General features: G+C 40.6%; 1 protein-coding gene across 11 annotated transcripts in view; it reads right to left on the bottom strand.

The window, feature by feature from the left end:
* Mthfd2l (methylenetetrahydrofolate dehydrogenase (NADP+ dependent) 2-like) overlaps positions 1–21,334 on the bottom strand; it is a 90,496-nt gene that overhangs the window by 46,313 nt on the left and 22,849 nt on the right. For 8 of the 11 annotated variants that reach the window (XR_001784735.2, XR_003955692.1, XM_030254758.1 and 5 more), the window contains 3 exons: positions 15,199–15,351; positions 13,659–13,766; positions 641–733 (listed from right to left, as the gene is read on the bottom strand). Coding sequence is in view for 9 of the 11 variants with exons in the window: in XM_030254758.1 (XP_030110618.1) it covers positions 641–733; positions 13,659–13,766; positions 15,199–15,351 (354 nt within the window). In the remaining 2 variants the exon portion in view is untranslated. The remainder of the gene's footprint in view (positions 1–640; positions 734–13,658; positions 13,767–15,198; positions 15,352–21,334) is intronic. The other 3 variants (XM_030254759.1, XM_006535178.4, XM_030254760.1) reach the window with 1 other exon arrangement.

Genomic DNA, 21,334 nt, shown 5'->3' with positions numbered 1-21,334 from the left:
GACCAGCTGAAGAGCTAGTGGCTTTATGTGGCTCCATTTATAATAAAGTCAGGGTTGGCTCTATTTTTTTTCCTTATTCTTAAGAAAATACAACTTTTGATTCTTCTTTCTATACATTCTTTCATACAAAGCAGAAACCCTCATTTTGTTACACCAAACTGTAGACACCATCTTTTGTGTAAATACTCTGACTCTCGTGCCAGATGTAGTCACTGGGACATGCTCTAGTTGACTCTGAAAGCTGTGTCTCACACTTGGGTGTTGTCAGAGTTGCATGGTAGTTATATGTTTCTCCCTTCAACAGTCTGCTTTCACCAGCACAATTTTAAAGAGCAAATTCAGTGTCTTTCTCTTCCCCTACACCACAAGATATTACCAACTGGCACCAATCTGTTTGTACAAATGTTGCTCAGTCATGTTTGTCAAAGTGGCTGGCAAAGTGCACACAGTGGTGTGACAGATGCTGACACAGGTACAATGGGCCAATATGATGACTGTGCAGAGACAACCTTCAGTTCACAGGAGTCAGTCATACGTTTACCTATGTGTGTCTCTTATATGTTCTTTAAATGCATCAAAAATTAGGGCAGGAATGACTCTGCCATGTCACCCCACCAGATAACCATCAATGCGGACTTACCCGCAGCCACTATGATGATGTCTGCTAGTTGAGTGTGGGCCTTCAGTTGTTCTCTGGGGGTGTATCTGTGCGCTATCGTCACCGTTGCATCACCTGCAATGCAGAAGAGCCTCCATGAGTGGCTGCCACACTTTCCAGAGTTGTACAAAGTTTTAAACCTATGGCAGTCTTTGTTACTGCCCATGAACAGCAAAGTTGCTTTGACATGATTAAATCACATTAAAAACTAAAAGGAAAGTCTGTATGAACCAGAATTGAAAAGTCTTCCTTTCAACTGGATACATGGAAAATCAAATTAGTCTGAATGGGGGTAAGGGCTACTCATTCTCAGATGGTTTTTTTCTTCTAAATTTTTTTTTATTTGATTGGTTATTCATCAGTTGGCATTAGGGTTGTACACCGGTGTATTAATGACAGGGAAATAAGTACAGTGAGCAGCATGATAAATGTTCTTAAAATGGACAATGTATTACAGAATACATTAGGTGAGGGATCAATTCTACCAAGAGGAGATGTCAAGAAAGGGTCCCTAAAGGAGGCAAAGTATCTGTTAATGTTTCCAAGAAGGAGTGTAACAATTTGGGAAAAAGAAGAAAAGGGCAATCCAAGTGAAACCATAAGGCAGCAGAAAGCAGATGAGCTTGGAGGCTGTGTTGAGGAAGAGTGGGGAGGACTAAAGTAAGCAGGAAACTTTAGGATGAAAACTTGAGTGGGTTACATATGAATAAAGGAGAGCAGTGCTCTCATCCCAAGATGTGAACATGGGCCTGGGGGAAAAAAATGAGGCAGATAACAGTGATGAGAAACGGACCAGGGAGAGACTCCCTGCAAGAGACACAACTTCTCATCTCTCCTCTTGGAAGATATCAAATCCTTCCCAGGCAGCAACAACCACAGAATTGTACAATGTAGGGCTTTAGAAAAATGGGGGGGGGGGATCCTATTTTCCACAGACTTCACAGTCTGTAAAAGTCATGAAAGCAGTAGATAGTAGATGCCACACAGACACAGACACAGACACAGACACGCAGACACACAGACAAACAGACACAGACACACAGACACACAGACACACAGACACAGACATGCAGACACACAGACACACAGACACAGACATGCAGACACACAGACACACAGACACAGACATGCAGACACACAGACACACAGACACGCAGACACACAGACACTAGAAGGAAGCTTGTACACAGCAGTGGCAGACCTCTGAACATGACCGTCCACGCACTTCCTAAAGGTGATGGCCTAGCTCCAAACCCCACGTCTGTCTCCTGAGCTCTAGCACAGAATCACAGGTGGAGGCTGGAGCATGCTGTGGACGACAGTGTGCTTGACGCACAGGGTGACACTGAGTTGTCCCAAGAGGAAGCACTGGAGAAACAGTAAGAGGAGTGGAGAGCCACGCAGGGCCTCCACCCTAACCCCCAGCAAAAGTGTCCTGGTCTACAAAACAGCAAGTCTACAGGAATCCATCCATTTAAGGATGAGTAATAAGTAAGAAGGATTTGATGAAGCATCAATAAACAGCCCAACAAAGGACAAGTCCGGGGTGAGTTGGGAAGGTGATGAAACCGTTCGGATTCCAGGGCTGAGTAATCAAGTCATGATGACTCTGTGCATATATTCACATCAATGGAACGAAGCACCAAAAGCAGCAAACTTCACCTTGTGAGAAATTTTAAAGCCAATAAAAGGAAATATTTCAAAAGTAGCAAAAAATATAAAATAGACAATAATGAAGGTAAAATATGTACTAACTAGTTTACCAATGTATCAACAGGCAACAAAAAACTTGTGGAAAACGGAACAATTGTACCCAAACATTGTAACTTGGGGTTGTGGGGGTTAGAGCTTAAAGTAATAAAAGCCAGAGCAGGCAGGGTAAATCCATCCAAGCTGACCAGAAAGACCTGTGTAAGGAAACTGGGGCATAAGAACTTCAATCAACTGGTCAAATTAAGACTGAGCATTGTGAACAATTTTGAAAATTTAAGACTATAGAGAATATTGTCAATAATGAAAGGAACTCAATAATTTGTGTATTTCGATTTATCAGAACCTATTTGAGGAAATGCTCAATGGACTGTTGGAGAGATGTGGCTTGTTTTAATACAGACCTAAGACTTTAGAACAATGTGAGCTGGACTGATAGACTACCATAGCTTGATTACCCTCTCCTCAGTCATGTTGAAACTTAACTGCCTTGGCAACAGTATTGAAAGGTGAGACCGGAAGTATTTATTTAACCCATGAGCTCCTCCTGGGACCGGAAGTGTTTATTTAGCCAATGAGAGTCCTCGTAGGACAGGAAGTGTTTACTTAACCCGTGAAAGCCTTCGTGATTAATGCTACCGTGGGAGTGGATTTCTTATGAAAGATAATTTCAGCAGCAGCATCTTGTAACACTCACGCTTCAGAGCTATAAAGAAATGGTCTCTGCTCTTAACAGATTAACTGCCTGTGGTATTCTGCTATAGCAGCAGAAAACTGACTCAGCCAGTGACAAATGTAAATGCTATTTACATTGCTTAGATTATGTAGCAATAACGCAAAATAAGGGTAGACTGGGAAGGGACGGTAAAGTCTGCTGGTTCTTCATATATAATAATGGGAACCAACAAGTCTTCTTAAAAGCTAATTAGCCAGCAATACGGGCATATATTTATAAATATTCTTAATGGTGATTTTTATCGATGAATGTCAGGTTAGAACAAAACTGAAACAGAGTGGGAACATTTTATCAATTCTTTTATAGCCTCTATAGATAACACATAAAAATAAAGAATTAAATCTACTATGTATTGTAATTATTGAGATAATAAGGATCTTAAATATTAAAACATATAGACATAAAATATTAAAAATGAAACAAAAAACAAACAATAGGAAATAGGTTGTTAATTCTGACCATATGTACTTAAGCATAAAAAATTTTAAAAAATTCAGTGACCGATAAAGAACAATGGAAGGAGAAATTCCATATGAAATAGGACAGAGGTATATGCATTAGAAAGCAAAGGGGTAGGCTGGGTGTGGTGGCAGAGCCTTTAATCCCAATATTTGAGAGGCAGAGGCAGAAGGATCTTTGAGGTCAAGGCCAGTCTCTCACATAGAGTTCCAGAACAGCCAGGATTATGTAGGGAGACCCTAGTAGCTCTTATTCCAGCACTCAGGAGGCAGAGAATTTCCAAATTGAGGCCATCCTAGGCTACATAAAGAGTTTGAGACCATTCTAGGCTACATAGTTAGTTTAAGGCTAGCCTGAGATTCCTTCTCTAAAGCATTATTTTAAAAGGGAAGAAAAGCAGACAGAAAAAGAAGGGAGTAGAAGAGGACAGAAAGGGTAACTCAGTGAATATAAATGTATGAGTTATACATGAGATTGATACAATGAATTAAATGAATACTAGTGAACATAAATGTACACTTAACAAATAAAGGAGAAATGCAATTCATAAAGCATAAGTTACCAAAGATATAAATAGAAATACATTGAAGTTGCTGAATTTAATATACCCCTTTCAGTTCATAACAAATCAAGTATAGAGAATACAATGAACATTATATGATTTTAACTTATTAAACTCTGAAAATAAATAATGTATTTTATGGACCCGTCTTAGTTTATATTTCCATTGCTGTGGACAGACACCATGACCGAGACAACTCTTATAAAGGACAGCATTTAATTGGGGCTGGCTTACAGTTTCAGAGGTTCAGTCTATTATCATCATGGCGAGAATCATGGCAGTGTCTAGGCAGACATGGGGCTGAGAATGTGCTAAGAGGTCTACATCTTGATCCACAGGCAATAAAGAAGAGACTCCCTTCTCACTGGGTAGAGCCTGAGCTTAGGAGACCACAAAACCCACCCACACAGTGACACACTTCCTCTAACAAGGTCACACCTGCTCCATCAAGACCATACCTCCTAATAGTGCCAGTTCCCGTGGAGCAAGCATTCAAACCCATGAGTCTATGGGCACCAAACCTACTCAAACTATTATAGTACCCAAATAACCTTTTTGTTTTTATATATATATTTTTTAATATTTTATTAGGTATTTTCCTCATTTACATTTCCAATGCTATCCCAAAAGTCCCCCATACCCTCCTCCCCCCACTCCCATACCCACCCACTCCCACTTTTTGGCCCTGGCATTCCCCTGTACTGGGGCATATAAAGTTTGTAAGTCCAATGGGCCTCTCTTTCCAGTGATGGCTGACTAGGTCATCTTTTGATACATATGCAGCTAGAGTCAAGAGCTCAGGGGTACTGGTTAGTTCATAATGTTGTTCCACCTATAGGGTTGCAGATCCCTTTAGCTCCTTGAGTACTTTCTCTAGCTCCTCCATTGGGGGCCCTGTGATCCATCCAATAGCTGACTGTGAGCATCCACTTCTGTGTCAGACAACCTTTTTAAATGGTATTATTTTGGGTAACATATTTTCATTAAATCAAAGCAGATAAGTATATAATTTAAGAATAATTATCCTTAATCACAACTAGTAAAATTATTATTATTGACATAAAAAATCCTTCTACTGGAATTTTTAAGAAACTCATTTCAAAGCAATAATGGATCAAAAAGAAAATACTAAAAAGTAATATAGAATTTCTAGAAACCTTTATAATAAAGCGGTTCATTTTAAATCCAACAAAATAAATACAAAGCAATTCTTAAGAGATAATAAATACACCAAAGTTACTATATCAACAAAAAAAAAAAACCAAAACCTAGAAAATTTAATCAACCATCTATGTAACTTGTTAAAAGTTACATAAAGAAAACAGTACAACAATAGAAAAGATTAATGAATATAAAGTTTAAATGCATTCAGTAAATAAATACAGCAATTATCATACTAGTGAAACAGAGAGAATTCATTGAGTTATCAACAAAAATTAATATGAAAATATAAATACATTATATATCACAACATGTTAGAAGACACATGGAGGAAGACCTCATTGTAATAGCAAATCAAAAAGTACCATGACCAGGAATGTGTAAAATTTATGTGATCTAACCTTCCCTAGAGCAATAACAAAAGACATAAATTATGCAGAGGAACTAAACAGACAATCATGTTCCCAGGCAGGAAGTCCCACAATATTGACCATTCTCCTATGTCTCCTGAAAAACAAAAAACAAAACAGTACAACTCTTCTCAGTATTTTTCTTCTGATAGGAAGCATCTAGTTGATTGTAAAATTATTATAAAAAACATGAGAGAAAGTACTGAAAAAAATTCTAAACTTATGAGCCCAAACATTTCTCTCAAATTTTGCATTACTATAACAAACATTTGAGAGAAAGTGTTTGGGCTCATAAGTTTAGAAGTTTCAGCCCACAATCAGATGGCCTCCTTGACCTGTGAGCGCTCTCACAGATCCATTCATTTACCAGAAGTGAATGAATACGAGGCGCCTAAGGTTGCACAGTTCTCCTTGAGAATACGCAACCAGCGACCTCAAGGCTTCCCAGTAAGTTCCACCTTCCAGGTTCTCTTTACTCCTCACACCTCTGCCAATCTGCCCAGGGAGGAAATCTTTATCACAGGCATCCTTAGAGGACACTATGGGAAAAGCGATAAGAGTAAAGTCAGAAGTAAGCATTCATAAATGGAGTGTGAAGTGTTTACAGAGCCCGGGAAATTGCTGAGTGGGTCCCTAAGTCTAGAGTAAGTTGGTGTTTTGAGTCATGGAGCTGTTAAGGACCGCCTAGGGATGGGTCTGGAAAAGATCTTAAGTATCAATCTCAGTTTCCGTTTTGAGAAGTCACTCTCCAGCCCACCCACAAATATTCCTCCCTACTTTCTAAAAACATTGATGCTTTGTTTCAGCTCCTAGATTCTCATCTCCATGCTTGGGGGATGGACTTGGGAAACTATTTTTAATGGCAGCTCGATGACGGGGAAGCCAGATGGGATTAAGAACACTGGTTTACAAGTTGAAAGGAGGAACAGCTTAAAAACAGAGTGAGCAGAAATGTCTAATGAGAACTAAGTCATGAACGTGAGTGGTAGCTTTAATCTGCACTTAAATGATTAGAGAAATAGTCCTATTAAATGTATGCATTGCCTAAACTTGAAAAATATGTCTTACACATTATTGAATCCATTAACTTTTCATTTATAAGAACCCTCAAGAGAAGTTAAGTGCTCTAAATTTAGAAGAATATTTTATTTTTCCAAAGCATGTATTCATTTTTAATCTTACAGATACTTACTTGGCGAACTATGCCTTTTTGTTTCTGCTAAAAAAGAAAAAAAAGTTTTAAAGATGAAACTAATGACCCATCCATAAGTAGACTCGATGAAGTAAATTCAGCAAATATGTACTCAGTTCCAATAAATAAAAAGTAGTTTGCTTGACAGTGGGAATATATCTATGAAAATTTAATGATGTCTTTATTTTTAGTGGAAGTCTTATCTTCAGCTCCATTTTTAATTCCAGCCCCCTTTTTCCCTTTCACCTCACCATTTCTCACTCCTATTATGTCTAATATATTTCCATGGATCTATGAAGACAAAGTTTTAGTTTAAATATAGGCTCATTGTGTAACTATTAAAAGGCTGAGAGAATGAGTACCCAGTCAGTACAGAGACTGTCATATAAACATCAGGACCTGAGACTGTCATATAAACATGAGGACCTGAGACTGTCATATAAACATCAGAACCTGAGTTTGGATCCCCAGCGCCCATGACAAAGCCACACATGGTGAGGCACACCTGTGATCCTAGAGATGGGAAGGGAGAGGCAGAGATGGGCAGTCCCCTGCAGTTCATCAACCAGCCAGCCCAGCCAATCTGTGAGCTCTAGTTTCAGTGAGAGATGATGTCTCAAAAGATACGTGAGAGAGAAGACTCCTGATGTTGACTCCTGGTCTACACACACACACACACACACACACACACACACACACACACACACACTGACAAATGGACACATACACTATATACACAGTATTTTTAACGTTTCATTGTAATACTCATTGGAGTGGGTCTCCCAAAAGGTAGCATTCATGTCTCTGTAATATGTAGAACTCATTCATTCTGTCCTACACCAAGCTTTTCCCATAATGCTGTGCTGCTGCTTTAAGCACTTTGCATGCACAGTTGTAATTTGAATCATTTATTTCTTCTGGTTTAATGATTAGATTTCCTACTGTTCTTCAGTCTCTGGAGAACTCACTGTTGTGTTTTATATATTTACCAGCAAAGTCATCTCCTCTGTAGGAAGACAAGCTAAATAGACAGAACCGTGATGTTTTGTTGTAGAAACAGTGGCTTCCTTCTATGAATGTCAGCAGCGATGTCCACTCCTTTACACAGTGTCCGGGGAAGCCCTCTTCCCTTTCTGATACTGATGTGGCCCATCCCTCCCCTACTGACAAGATGTGAAAAGATGTGAAAGAACGATCTGTGGGGATGCACATAGATATTTCTTTCCTCCTTTTCTTTCTTCCTTCCATATAAAAATTTCCTTTCAACAAATGACAAATTCATATTTTAAAATCTGTGGCTTGATTTTGTACAGTGTTGGCCCAGATTTGGCACACAAACATGATTTATAGACTTACTGGTTGAATAAATTATTCTGTTATTCCATATGGCTCCTTATGCTAAATTTTACAAATATAAAGCCTAAAATATTGTTATCAGAAGTTTACATTTGGCTGGGAATAGTGTCTCGTGCCTGCAATCCTAGGACTTGGAATGCTGAGCCAAGACAATTGCTGAAAGGTCTAAAGCCAGCTTAAGTGGCATACAGAGGTCCAGATCAGCCAGGGCTATGTAAGGAGACTTTATTCCAAAGTGCCTCAACCCTAGAAAGAAGTTCATGTTTATTTCTTTTTGGAATGAGAGAGAAGTGGGAGAGAGAAAGTCAGTATAAGGGCTGTGATGGCAGGCTACACAAAGCAATGGCTGGGATGTGGGGAGTGAGGGTTTCAGGCCAAAGGACCAGGACATAGAACCCCCAGCAGTATGAGGAATGGTATGCAGTTCTGTGAAGTCTCAGCATCCAGTGGGGAAGGCGTGGCAGGTGATGTGGCTGAGAAGATAGGGAGAGTGCCCACCTCAGATGAGTGGACAGAGCTTAGACACAGGGTGTGCTGGGCTGACAATGGGGCTGATGTGTGGTATTCTGAGGTCATGTATCCAAGAGAAAGCAACAGAGGACAGAGAAAAAAATTAGAATTTTGCTTTTTCATGGTGGAGCTTTTTGAAAATGTGCTGTTTACATTTATTTACCGTGGGAGGGCAGCAGGGCTTGCATGAACCGCAGCATGCATATGGAGGTCAGAGGACATCTTTCAGGAGTTGGCTCTCATTGTCCACTCTGTGGGTCCTAGGGATCAAACTCAGGCTGCCGACTTGGTAGCAAGGGACTCTACCCACCAAGCAGACCCTTGAGCTTTGCTTTATAAGTTAAATGGGTTTCATGACACATCCCGCTGGGTAACACTCTCCATCATCTAATAGAATACCTGTTTCCAACTAAATGCTTTTTACACACATGCTGGCTAAAGTTAGAAGACACTGACAGTAAAACACTGCTCCTACTATTCAAATGAGACAGTGAGACATGAATAATGACTGGCTTTTCTCTAATACATGAACTGCACAAACACAAGATTATAATTAACAAACCCAGATGTGCACAGAACATCAGATGTGGTGGTGATACTTTGCATGAATCCTGCATCCCTAGGGTGTTCCTAGGCTGGCTCTTCTCTTTGAAACCTAAGGGAGCTCGGCCCCACTTGCTACTGGGCAGAGCTTAATCAAACACGCCCCTCACATTACTTTGCCCCGCCTCAAGCATCTCCTACTGGTTACTGCCTCCTAGGGGTGAGAGAGAATGGCCCCAGCCTGGCTAAAGTATGAGTTAATTCTCACAGTGAAAAGACTCTCTGTTGAGAAAATGCCTCTGTGCATAGCTCAGGCGTTTTCTTAATGATTGATGGGAGAGGACCCAACCCATTGTGGGGAGGGACACCCTTACACTGGTGGTCCTGGGTTCTATATCAAAGCAGGCTGAACAAGTGGCCTCTGCATCATCTCCTGCCTCCAGGTTCCTCCCCTGTTTGAGTTCCTGTCCTGGCTTCCTTTAGTGATGGATTACAATGTGCAAGGGTAAGACAAACCCTTTCCCCCCCTAACTTGCTTTTGATAATGAAAGAAAAAAAAAAAAAGAAAGAAAAAAGAAAGCAGTAGAAACTCTAAGCAAGACAGTGAGTTAACAAAAACCTCTATGGATTTCCATGTAGCCAGTGCTTGGAGAAAACACAACTCCCAGAGACGAGTCTGAAGGAGAGCAGAGACCACGTCTTCACTCTTAATGATGCTACAACATTTTAGTTAAAGAAAATCATGTGACCCATGCCGTGTCACTTCAGTGGTCTGTTAGATGAGAGTGTTGCTTAAGAATAAACACATGCAGGAGGAACTTCCTGTAAATGAACGGGAAATCAACTTAAATTCTAAACTCTACCAGTGTTACATAATAGCTATAATGTCTTGATTTGGAGGGACTTTCTGACATCTTGATTTAAAAAAAAAATGTTTTTAAAGATGTTAGAGGGTTTCCACACACACATACACACCAGGTTTCCTTTCTTATGGGAAAGCTAAGAAAACAAAGACACTGTGCTAAAAGTTTGTGGCATTTGGTTTTCATTCTCAGAGAAAGAGAAAATGTTCCTGTTGATACATATAAAGAAGTCAAAAGAATACCCCATAAAAATATCCAAATCTCAACTCTTACCTTCCTGCATCACTTCATCGGGGCCTGGGCTGCTGCCATAAGTAAGCGGAATGCTTTCTGGTCTCTGACTTCTGTACATCCCTGTACATGTCCCCAGCCATGTCCCCTGGCATCACTAGCCCTTGCAGCACCTGTGCGCAGCAGCAGGTGGCGCCATCCCTGCTTCCTTTCCTTCCTTTCCTTCCCTCCCTCTCTGTCCCTCCCTCCTCCCTTCCTTTCTTTCATTCATTTTTTTTCTTTCTCTTTTCTCCTTTCTCTTCTTTTCCTTCCCTCTTCTTCCCCTGTTTTTTTCTTTTTATTTACTCTCAGTCTCTCAGTCTCCCATACAATGCGTGGGGACTGCGGCACTCCAACTGCAACGCCTCCCCTCCCTCCACGCCTCCCCCTCCCCTCCCCCACACAGTTCCACCTTTGTACTTGCACATTTAAGTACATTCTCATTCTTGAATAGTTCAAGGAAAGCATTCTTCTCACAACGTCCCAGCTCTGTGCTCTTAATGTCAGAACTTAAAGTGAGCTGGGAGCAGAAATATATTTAAACTAGTGACTATGGTTGGTTTGTTGTTGGTTTTTTTTTTTTTAGTGAAATTATTTTTGTCTTTGAGATAAATTTGAATTATTAGGCTTTTCAGACTCTCTTAGTAAAACAATACACAGTGTGTGCTAAATGCTCAACACTGTGTCATTAGAACAAGTTCTATAGATATAAATTTGCAGTTAATCCTCCTTCATTATCTCCATTAGCTAACAATGCATCTAATTACTGCTCTGCCAGGCCAAGGCATCAAAAACACTAACTTTCCCACAGACTCCAAATGTTCAGGAAGCACTTGCTTACTTGTTCATTATGCTCCTACTAAATGTGCATTAATTAAACACCACCCATGTAGCAAATCTTCAATATCATCTTTACAGTAAATTTTTACCTTTCAGATACAGTAATTATAACGGCTGCAAGGTACCACTATGGTAAAGGTAAATTTAACTTTGTAAAATGTAGGTTTGTAAGCAACATTATAACCAATGCCAAATGTATTCCATTTTTAGCATTCATTAAAGTGGAGGCATTTTATTGAACAAAATATAAAATGTTTTTAAAGTAATCTGTTTCAACTCTATAATTCTCTTCTCAAATATCATTCCTGTTAGGAACCAGGTCTGTCCAAGCCCACCTTCAGCAACTCAGCATCAGCAGCCACGCCATCACTAGCCGCAAAACGCAACATTTCCACTGTTGCCCTGAGTCATGTATGTAACTTTTAAAAAGTCCACACCATCACAGCCTGCTCCACCTCTGTGACTTTCTCTGCTCTCTATTTGTCTCTCTCTCTCTTTATCTCTGTCTCCGCCCCACTTTCAAGGAAGCCAGTTAAGTGCTTACTGTATGAAGATTGGGCAAAATGTCCTAAGCAGGAAGGATAACCAGTGAAGTCCCCAGTGGACATCCCTGGCACATGCACAGACATCAGCTGCTTCTACCGAATCTAGGAACTTGGTCTGAGATATCTTTTGTCCCCTGCCACAGTGTTGGCTCAGGCAAACTGTGAGCAATGCCCCTTGTCCTTTGCTAAATATCCTTTCTACCTGGTCACCATCCTCACTGTGGATCTGCTCAGGTCCAGGTATCAGACAGCTAAAAACACCAAGGTTCTAGGAGTGTAGTGAGCCAGCAGGCCCTGGAGAATGCAGTGCATGTTCCCAAACACCTCCATGTCTTGAAGTCTCCCTGGGCTTTTGTGGTGCGTTGTCACTATTACTACAGCTCAGTACTTAGTTGTCTAACACAGGTAATCAGCTATGAGCCCTAAGTCCCAGGTCCCTTTCTATTAGGGAACAAACCAGCAGTCTTGTGCTGCACTAAACCATTTTACTACTCAACATTCAACTGTAGGCTTGTAGTTTTTAAGACCTACTTTAATAAGTGTTCTTAAATGTGTTCACCTCCCTTCTAGCCCACCACCCACCAGAAGTAGCGAAAGGGAAAGGTTAATAGGGCCAAGGGGGATGTGGACCTGTTTAAAAATAGTTCTTCAGGGCGGTTTTAATCTTTGCTGGCAGAATATTGTTAGTTCAGTTCACACATATCAGCAGTGGTAGCTGGATCTACTCACAAATATGATTTATGAATTAGCAATGGCAGTTTGAACCACAAAACAAAACAAAACAAACCAGGAGGCTCTGCCAATTGGCCAGTCGGCACAGAAGCTGGAAGGAGCCACCAAAATATCATGAAAAGTTCTTTGGCACATTTCTCTCTACAAAGTCACAACAAACAAAGCCAGCAAAAAAGACAAGTGAAACAATGTCACAGTGAAGACCAGCGACGACGAAGACCAACAAAAAATGTCAAGGCAAACCAATGTCACACGGTATTGTCGGTGTTGTTCACTGTCTGTCTTTTGTGTCATATTTAACCCTTTCCAAACATCACGTGTACTATCAAGTGTCCACTCTAGCAAAACGTCACGTGCCCTTTTTATAGGCAACTTCAAAAAATCTACCATGTGTCTGTTCTCAGCAAAACATCCTTCCTTACACGTCAGTTTCAACAAAACCATCCTCTCCTAAGACAGTTTCTTAAAACATATCACATAAAGACCAGTCTTCAAAAATATATACATATAAAAATTCACTTCACATAGCTTATAACAGTTTTGAGAATTTTCTTAAGTAGTGACTTTTACATATCTAGTAGCTATTATGCCTTCTTAATGTCTGTATTGCTATTGGCTTTTTCAAAAAAAATATTTACAGGCATAATAATTTTAAAAAGAAAGGAAGAAACAAAGAAACAAGGAAAGAAACAGAAAGAAACAAAGCAAAAGAAACGGATCAAAGAGGCCACATATTTCCAGCAGCAGTGGTGTGAATAAAGCTAACTCCGATAGGCTGATAACATTTGAATACTTGGCCTTCAGTTGGTGGAACTGGAATAATTAGGGGGTGTGGCCTGTTGGAGGAAGTGGTCCCTGGGTTTTGAAGTATCAAAAGCCTCCTGCCTCTCTCAGCGTTTTCCACCTCCTGCTTACTGTCTGTTAGGGATGTGACCAGCTCCAGTCATCAGCTACCTCCTCTCTACTATGGTGACCTCTACCCCATGGCCTCCTGCCGCTTTGGTCATGGTGCTTTACCACAGCAGGAGGGAGGAAACTCCTACATCAGCAATCCCTCCACCCATGGTCCAGGCTTTCACACCATAGATGAGCTGCACAAACCAACGCTCACCTCCAGGACGCTCGTGCTCTCCGTCCGTGTGCAGCAGCATGGCAATCGGCATGCCCACGTTCTTGGATCTTCCCGCCACGACCACATTTTTCCCAAATGTTTCGATTCCTTTAAAAATACAGTCTGCTTAAATGCGTGACTAACAAGGAACTAATTAAGTATGTGAAAAGCCAACTGAAGCATTCTGTAAAAACTTCTAATTAACTGTGCATTTCATGCCCCTTCTACATAGCATGCCCTCACTGGATTATTTATAAATATTTCTTTTAATGCTTCTTGGATTTGCCACTTCCTCTCTTATTATGTCCTCATTTAAAAACCACAAAAATTCTCAAGTTACCAGTAAAGTCCTTTTGAACACCAAGTTTCCCATGAAGTGTACAGTCTTAAAATACATTAACTGCTAATTAGACTAGAAGTTCGTACAACAGTATTAACTACAAATGGCAATCGGACTTCTCAGGAGATGGGGATAGCAGAGTGGTTCACCCACTTTACTTCACAAAATCAAGCAGTGCACTGATAGAGTTAACTGTCCTATCTAGTGTGGGCACCAGGAAGACATTGGAGCCAAGATGTATCCAAGCACTAATGAGCTAGTGCGTGATTCTAGAGTCTGCTTTCTCTCAGTTAGAAATCAGCAGATGTTTCCAGGAAGGAAGTGACTGTGCTGGGGCAGGAAGCCATCCATGTGCATCACTAAATGCATGAGCTTAGCTGCCAGCCATGTTGACTCTAATACAGTCAAAGCCTACACGCTTTTATTAAAAACTACAGTCAATGAATAGAGTTCCTATATAAGCCACACATTATCTTAGTAAGAAAATGTTCTCCACTTTGAAAAGATGGTCATCAAAATACATAATTTTGATCATGGATTGAGCATAGGGTCCCCAATGAAGGAGCTAGAGAAAGGACCCAAGGAACTGAAGGGGTTTGCAGCCCCATAAGAGGAACAACAATATGAACTAACCAGTACCCCCAGAGCTCCCAGGACTAAATCACCAACCAAAGAGCACACATGGTAGGACTCATGGCTCCAGCCACATATGTAGCAGAGGATGGCCTCGTTGGCCTTCAATGGGAGGAGAGACTCTTGGTCCTGTGAAGGTTCTATGCCCCAGTATAGGGGAATGCCAGGGCCAGGAAGTGGGAGTGGGTGGGTTGGTGAGCAGGGGGAGGAGAGAGGAGATAGGGAGTTTTCAGAGGGGAAACCAGGAAAGGGGATAACATTTGAAATGTAAATTTTAAAAAATTTAATGAAAAATGAAAAAGATAAATAAAAGCAAAAAAGTGGGAAGACATGGCCACATCTGGATGGTTCTCTCACTACAAGCTACAAGTGTAGCTGTCCACCACCTGCTCTTCATTATCTTTTATGCTGTCCTATCCTGTGCTATTGATCCATGTACAGCATTTTTATAGACTTTAGTTTACACTCATCACTTCTGTCACGTGAAGACAGAGGTAGCTCTCACCAATCGAGGCCTCGGTGCTCATCTGAGATGAGACTGGTTTCCCACAGACCCAGGTTACCAACCTGCTCTTTTGATGATTTCCCAAACGGCACTGGCAGTGGCAGGGATCAGTGAATGCTGGTCAAGGCACAGTCGTCCAATATTGATAATGTGAAATCCATCAACGTCCTTTTCTGGAGCAATTCCATTGCATATTGTTCTCTCATCTACATGGTCTGAAAAGTCAATTACAATTGCTTATGTGGAAGCTGGAGAGCGGGAAATGGGGTGTACAGCTGGATCACTTAGGATTCCGCTACAAGAGAGTGGCTGCATGGCCTTACAGCAGCTGGACTGATAAATTGTCTGGAACTGAACAGTTCCATGGGAATGCAGCAGTAGGTAGGTAGAAGTCTTTGCCCCAGCAGCTTGCAGAGTTATGGGGTTTGACTCCACTTTTCTCCACCATGAGATGTTTCCACTCTTAGACTTCTGTTAAATTTTTAAACACTGAAGATTGCATGAGGTAAGAGAGAAAGCCACAGAGGATAACCAAATGTGGTGCATACGCTCTGCTAAAAATCTCGGACTCACTCCTTAACAGCAAGGACTGAAGAGGAAACAGGGTTACAGCTATGGCACGCCAAATGAAACCAAAGCTGAGAAGTCAGTCTGGTGCAGGCATTTCCTTCCTTCCTTCCTTCCTTCCTTCCTTCCTTCCTTCCTTCCTTCCTTCTTTCCTTCCTTCCTTCCTTCCTTCTTCCCTCCCTCCCTCCCTCCCTCCCTTCCCCTTCTCTCTCTCTCTCTCTCTCTCTCTCTCTCTCTCTCTCTCTCTCTCTCTCTCTCTCTCTCCCTTTCTCTCTTTCTCTCTTCCTTCCTTTCTTTCTTTCCTTCTTTCTTTTTTTTCTTTTCCTTTTTTTAAAGATTGTATTTATTTTATGTATATGAGTACACTGTAGCTGTCTTCAGACACACCAGAAGAGGGCATCAGATCCCATTACAGATGGTTGTGAGCCACCATGTGGGTGCTGGGATTTGAACTCAGGACGTCTGGAAGAGCAGTCAGTGCTCTTAACCACTGAGCCATCTCTCCAGCCCTGGATGCAGTCATTTTCACAAACCCTCATCCGGCAGATTTTACATGAAAATGCAGACCTTTGCCCCTGAAAATCACAAGAGAAAGTTGTCTATTCCCGCACTTCTATTTATCATTTGATGGGAGGTCTTGGTTTGATATGATAAGGAAACATTAAGAGACATGAACGTCACAAAGGAAGTATCAAAATTCCTCCTAAATGGCTTGGCTGTTTGTTCTAATATCTAAGGAATGTATAAGATAATGAGAAGCACTCATGAGGTCCCTTTAGCAAGAACACACAGCACAAAGTCAGTACACGAAGGGCAGGTGTATTTCTGCACAAAAGCCGCAATCATCGGAAGATAAAATTGTCTCTAAACTACTATTTATAATATCTAACAAACAGAAAAATTCTTAGGAATAAACTTTTCTAAATTTGAGAGCAACTCCTATAAGAACTACAAAAGTCTACTGAGAGTTGACAATGGAAACACAAGTTAGACTCTGCTCATAGTTTGAAAAACTCAATAATATGTCAGTTTTCCCAGACCAACTTATAAATTCACTGCAATTTTAATCTTAATCCTAGAAGACTTTATTACATTCTGAATGTATCGAGAGGTGTGTTTGCGTGTTTTAACACCTGGCATTACTGTATTCAATTTAAGGTGAAATATTTCTTTCGAGCCTTGAAAAAAAATTAGGCAAAGCTTTATACTAGTAAGATAAAGTTCAGATCCTTAGCATATATGTAAGATTTTAAAAATTCATTCATTTATTCACTCAAACTGATATTTAATGCATTTAATGTGTTCATTGGGCACTGGGGTAGGGATATGTAAGTGAACAAGAGACAAAATTCTTGTCCTATGAAATTTACATTCTAGTGACATAAATATTTGGCCAAACAGCTTATCTATAGTATCAATAAATATTCTCTGGATGATGCTAAATTAAAAAAAAAGCAAGACAGATAATACTTATCAGGTGCCTGCTTGCCCAAATATCATTTATAATTATTTCATCGTATATCATCCATAATTATTTCATCATTGAGAAGTGAGGGGCAGAGAAGGAATGGGAAGCAAGTCTAGCCTCACTGAGCCACCCCACCCCAATCTGCTGGAAATGGAGTGGGCGGGGTCCTCAAGGCCAGTGGTTCTCAACCTCCCAAATGCTTTGACCTTTTAATACAATTCTTTATGTTGTGGTGACCCCCCCCCCCGCCATAAAATCATTTTCATTGCGACTTCATAACTGAAATATTGCCACTGTTATGAACAGTCTTACAAGACCACAGTGGATCTCTTTCTCCATACATCTGCAAACTCCCTCTCTTACAGTCTGTAGACTGCTCAGGATTCTGGGGACTTACTGTGCAGACACCTGGTTTAGAACCTATGCATCCTATGACGCTTTCTAAGCTTAGCTTTATCTGGTTCTCTGTGACTCTCTAGTGTCTGCTGAAGTGAATATGGACATCGAACAAGACCATATTCCTCTGAAGAGATTGGGGGAAGTCATGTTTTCTCTAAGTCCTCTGTCTCTGACGCACCATATATGATAATTTCTGTCAAAAATACATTGCTACCTTCAAAGCAGTATATATTCTATAAAAGAAAAAAGTATTTCTTTTCTAAACACGCAGTAGCTAGGAAGAAATGTTGCTTGGGGACTTGTATGCCAAGGAAAGGTCTCAGGAACAATAATTTAGACTCAAACTTTTCTTAAATATTCCTCCCCCTGAACTTGTCCGGCCAGAGGGTTTTTTTTTTCCAGATTAAATTAATAATACGGAGGAGTAGAGACAGATTTTTAGCATATGCATATTTTAATTTTTAAATTAATTATTTAAATTTTGTGAACTGTTTTTATATCACACCCCTTTTATTCCCTCCCATCTCTTACACCCCCAGACCTGTTCCTCTCATGTTTACAGCCTCTTTTACTATAATTGTTATTGCTACATATGTGTGTATGTAAATAAAACCTGCTGATACGATACCAGGTACCAAAGTTGAATCAGGATCAAGTTGACCATCTAAACAGTCCCATATCACCTAAAGAAATAGAAGCAGTTATTAATAGTCTCCCAACCAAAAAAAGCCCAGGACCAGATGGGTTTAGTGCAGAGTTCTATCAGACCTTCAAAGAAGATCTAATTCCAGTTCTGCACAAACTATTTCACAAAATAGAAGTAGAAGGTACTCTACCCAACTCATTTTATGAAGCCACTATTACTCTGATACCTAAACCACAGAAAGACCCAACAAAGATAGAGAACTTCAGACCAATTTCTCTTATGAATATCGATGCAAAAATCCTCAATAAAATTCTCGCTAACCGAATCCAAGAACACATTAAAGCAATCATCCATCCTGACCAAGTAGGTTTTATTCCAGGGATGCAGGGATGGTTTAATATACGCAAATCCATCAATGTAATCCAGTATATAAACAAACTCAAAGACAAAAACCACATGATCATCTCGTTAGATGCAGAAAAAGCATTTGACAAGATCCAACACCCATTCATGATAAAAGTTTTGGAAAGATCAGGAATTCAAGGCCCATACCTAAACATGATAAAAGCAATCTACAGCAAACCAGTAGCCAACATCAAAGTAAATGGAGAGAAGCTGGAAGCAATCCCACTAAAATCAGGGACTAGACAAGGCTGCCCACTTTCTCCCTACCTTTTCAACATAGTACTTGAAGTATTAGCCAGAGCAATTCGACAACAAAAGGAGATCAAGGGGATACAAATTGGAAAAGAGGAAGTCAAAATATCACTTTTTGCAGATGATATGATAGTATATATAAGTGACCCTAAAAATTCTACCAGAGAACTCCTAAACCTGATAAACAGCTTCGGTGAAGTAGCTGGATATAAAATAAACTCAAACAAGTCAATGGCCTTTCTCTATACAAAGAATAAACAGGCTGAGAAAGAAATTAGGGAAACAACACCCTTCTCAATAGTCACAAATAATATAAAATATCTTGGTGTGACTCTAACTAAGGAAGTGAAAGATCTGTATGATAAAAACTTCAAATCTCTGAAGAAAGAAATTAAGGAAGATCTCAGAAGATGGAAAGATCTCCCATGCTCATGGATTGGCAGGATCAACATTGTAAAAATGGCTATCTTGCCAAAAGCAATCTACAGATTCAATGCAATCCCCATCAAAATTCCAACTCAATTCTTCAACGAATTGGAAGGAGCAATTTGCAAATTTGTCTGGAATAACAAAAAACCTAGGATAGCAAAAAGTCTTCTCAAGGATAAAAGAACTTCTGGTGGAATCACCATGCCAGACCTAAAGCTTTACTACAGAGCAATTGTGATAAAAACAGCATGGTACTGGTATAGAGACAGACAAGTAGACCAATGGAATAGAATTGAAGACCCAGAAATGAACCCACTCACCTATGGTCACTTGATCTTCGACAAGGGAGCTAAAACCATCCAGTGGAAGAAAGACAGCATTTTCAACAATTGGTGCTGGCACAACTGGTTGTTATCGTGTAGAAGAATGCGAATCGATCCATACTTATCTCCTTGTACTAAGGTCAAATCTAAGTGGATCAAGGAACTTCACATAAAACCAGAGACACTGAAACTTATAGAGGAGAAAGTGGGGAAAAGCCTTGAAGATATGGGCACAGGGGAAAAATTCCTGAACAGAACAGCAATGGCTTGTGCTGTAAGATCGAGAATTGACAAATGGGACCTAATGAAACTCCAAAGTTTCTGCAAGGCAAAAGACACTGTCAATAAGACAAAAAGACCACCAACAGATTGGGAAAGGATCTTTACCTATCCTAAATCAGCTAGGGGACTAATATCCAACATATATAAAGAACTCAAGAAGGTGGACTTCAGAAAATCAAATAACCCCATTAAAAAATGGGGCTCAGAACTGAACAAAGAATTCTCACCTGAGGAATACCGAATGGCAGAGAAGCACCTGAAAAAATGTTCAACATCTTTAATCATCAGGGAAATGCAAATCAAAACAACCCTGAGATTCTACCTCACACCAGTCAGAATGGCTAAGATCAAAAATTCAGGTGACAGCAGATGCTGGCGTGGATGTGGAGAAAGAGGAACACTCCTCCATTGTTGGTGGGATTGCAGGCTTGTACAACCACTCTGGAAATCAGTCTGGCGGTTCCTCAGAAAATTGGACATAGTACTACCGGAGGATCCAGCAATACCTCTCCTGGGCATATATCCAGAAGATGCCCCAACTGGTAAGAAGGACACATGCTCCACTATGTTCATAGCAGCCTTATTTATAATAGCCAGAAGCTGGAAAGAACCCAGATGCCCCTCAACAGAGGAATGGATACAGAAAATGTGGTACATCTACACAATGGAGTACTACTCAGCTATTAAAAAGAATGAATTTATGAAATTCCTAGCCAAATGGATGGACCTGGAGGGCATCATCCTGAGTGAGGTAACACATTCACAAAGGAACTCACACAATATGTACTCACTGATAAGTGGATATTAGCCCCAAACCTAGGATACCCAAGATATAAGATACAATTTGTTAAACACATGAAACTCAAGAAGAATGAAGACTGAAGTGTGGACACTATGCCCCTCCTTAGAATTGGGAACAAAACACCCATGGAAGGAGTTACAGAGACAAAGTTTGGAGCTGAGATGAAAGGATGGACCATGTAGAGACTGCCATATCCAGGGATCCACCCCATAATCAGCATCCAAACGCTGACACCTTTGCATATACTAGCAAGATTTTATCCAAAGGACCCAGATGTAGCTGTCTCTTGTGAGACTATGCCGGGGCCTAGCAAACACTGAAGTGGATGCTCATAGTCAGCTAATGGATGGATCACAGGGCTCCCAATGGAGGAGCTAGAGAAAGTACCCAAGGAGCTAAAGGGATCTGCAACCCTATAGGTGGAACAACATTATGAACTAACCAGTACCCCGGAGCTCTTGACTCTAGCTGCATATGTATCAAAAGATGGCCTAGTCGGCCATCACTGGAAAGAAAGGCCCATTGGACACGCAAACTTTATATGCCCCAGTACAGGGGAACGCCAGGGCCAAAAAGGGGGAGTGGGTGGGTAGGGGAGTGGGGGTGGGTGGGTATGGGGGACTTT

The sequence above is a fragment of the Mus musculus genome, chromosome 5 (assembly GCF_000001635.26).
Source record: "Mus musculus strain C57BL/6J chromosome 5, GRCm38.p6 C57BL/6J".
Classification (NCBI taxonomy): Eukaryota; Metazoa; Chordata; class Mammalia; order Rodentia; family Muridae; genus Mus; species Mus musculus.
This window is presented reverse-complemented; position numbering and strand designations above follow the sequence as displayed.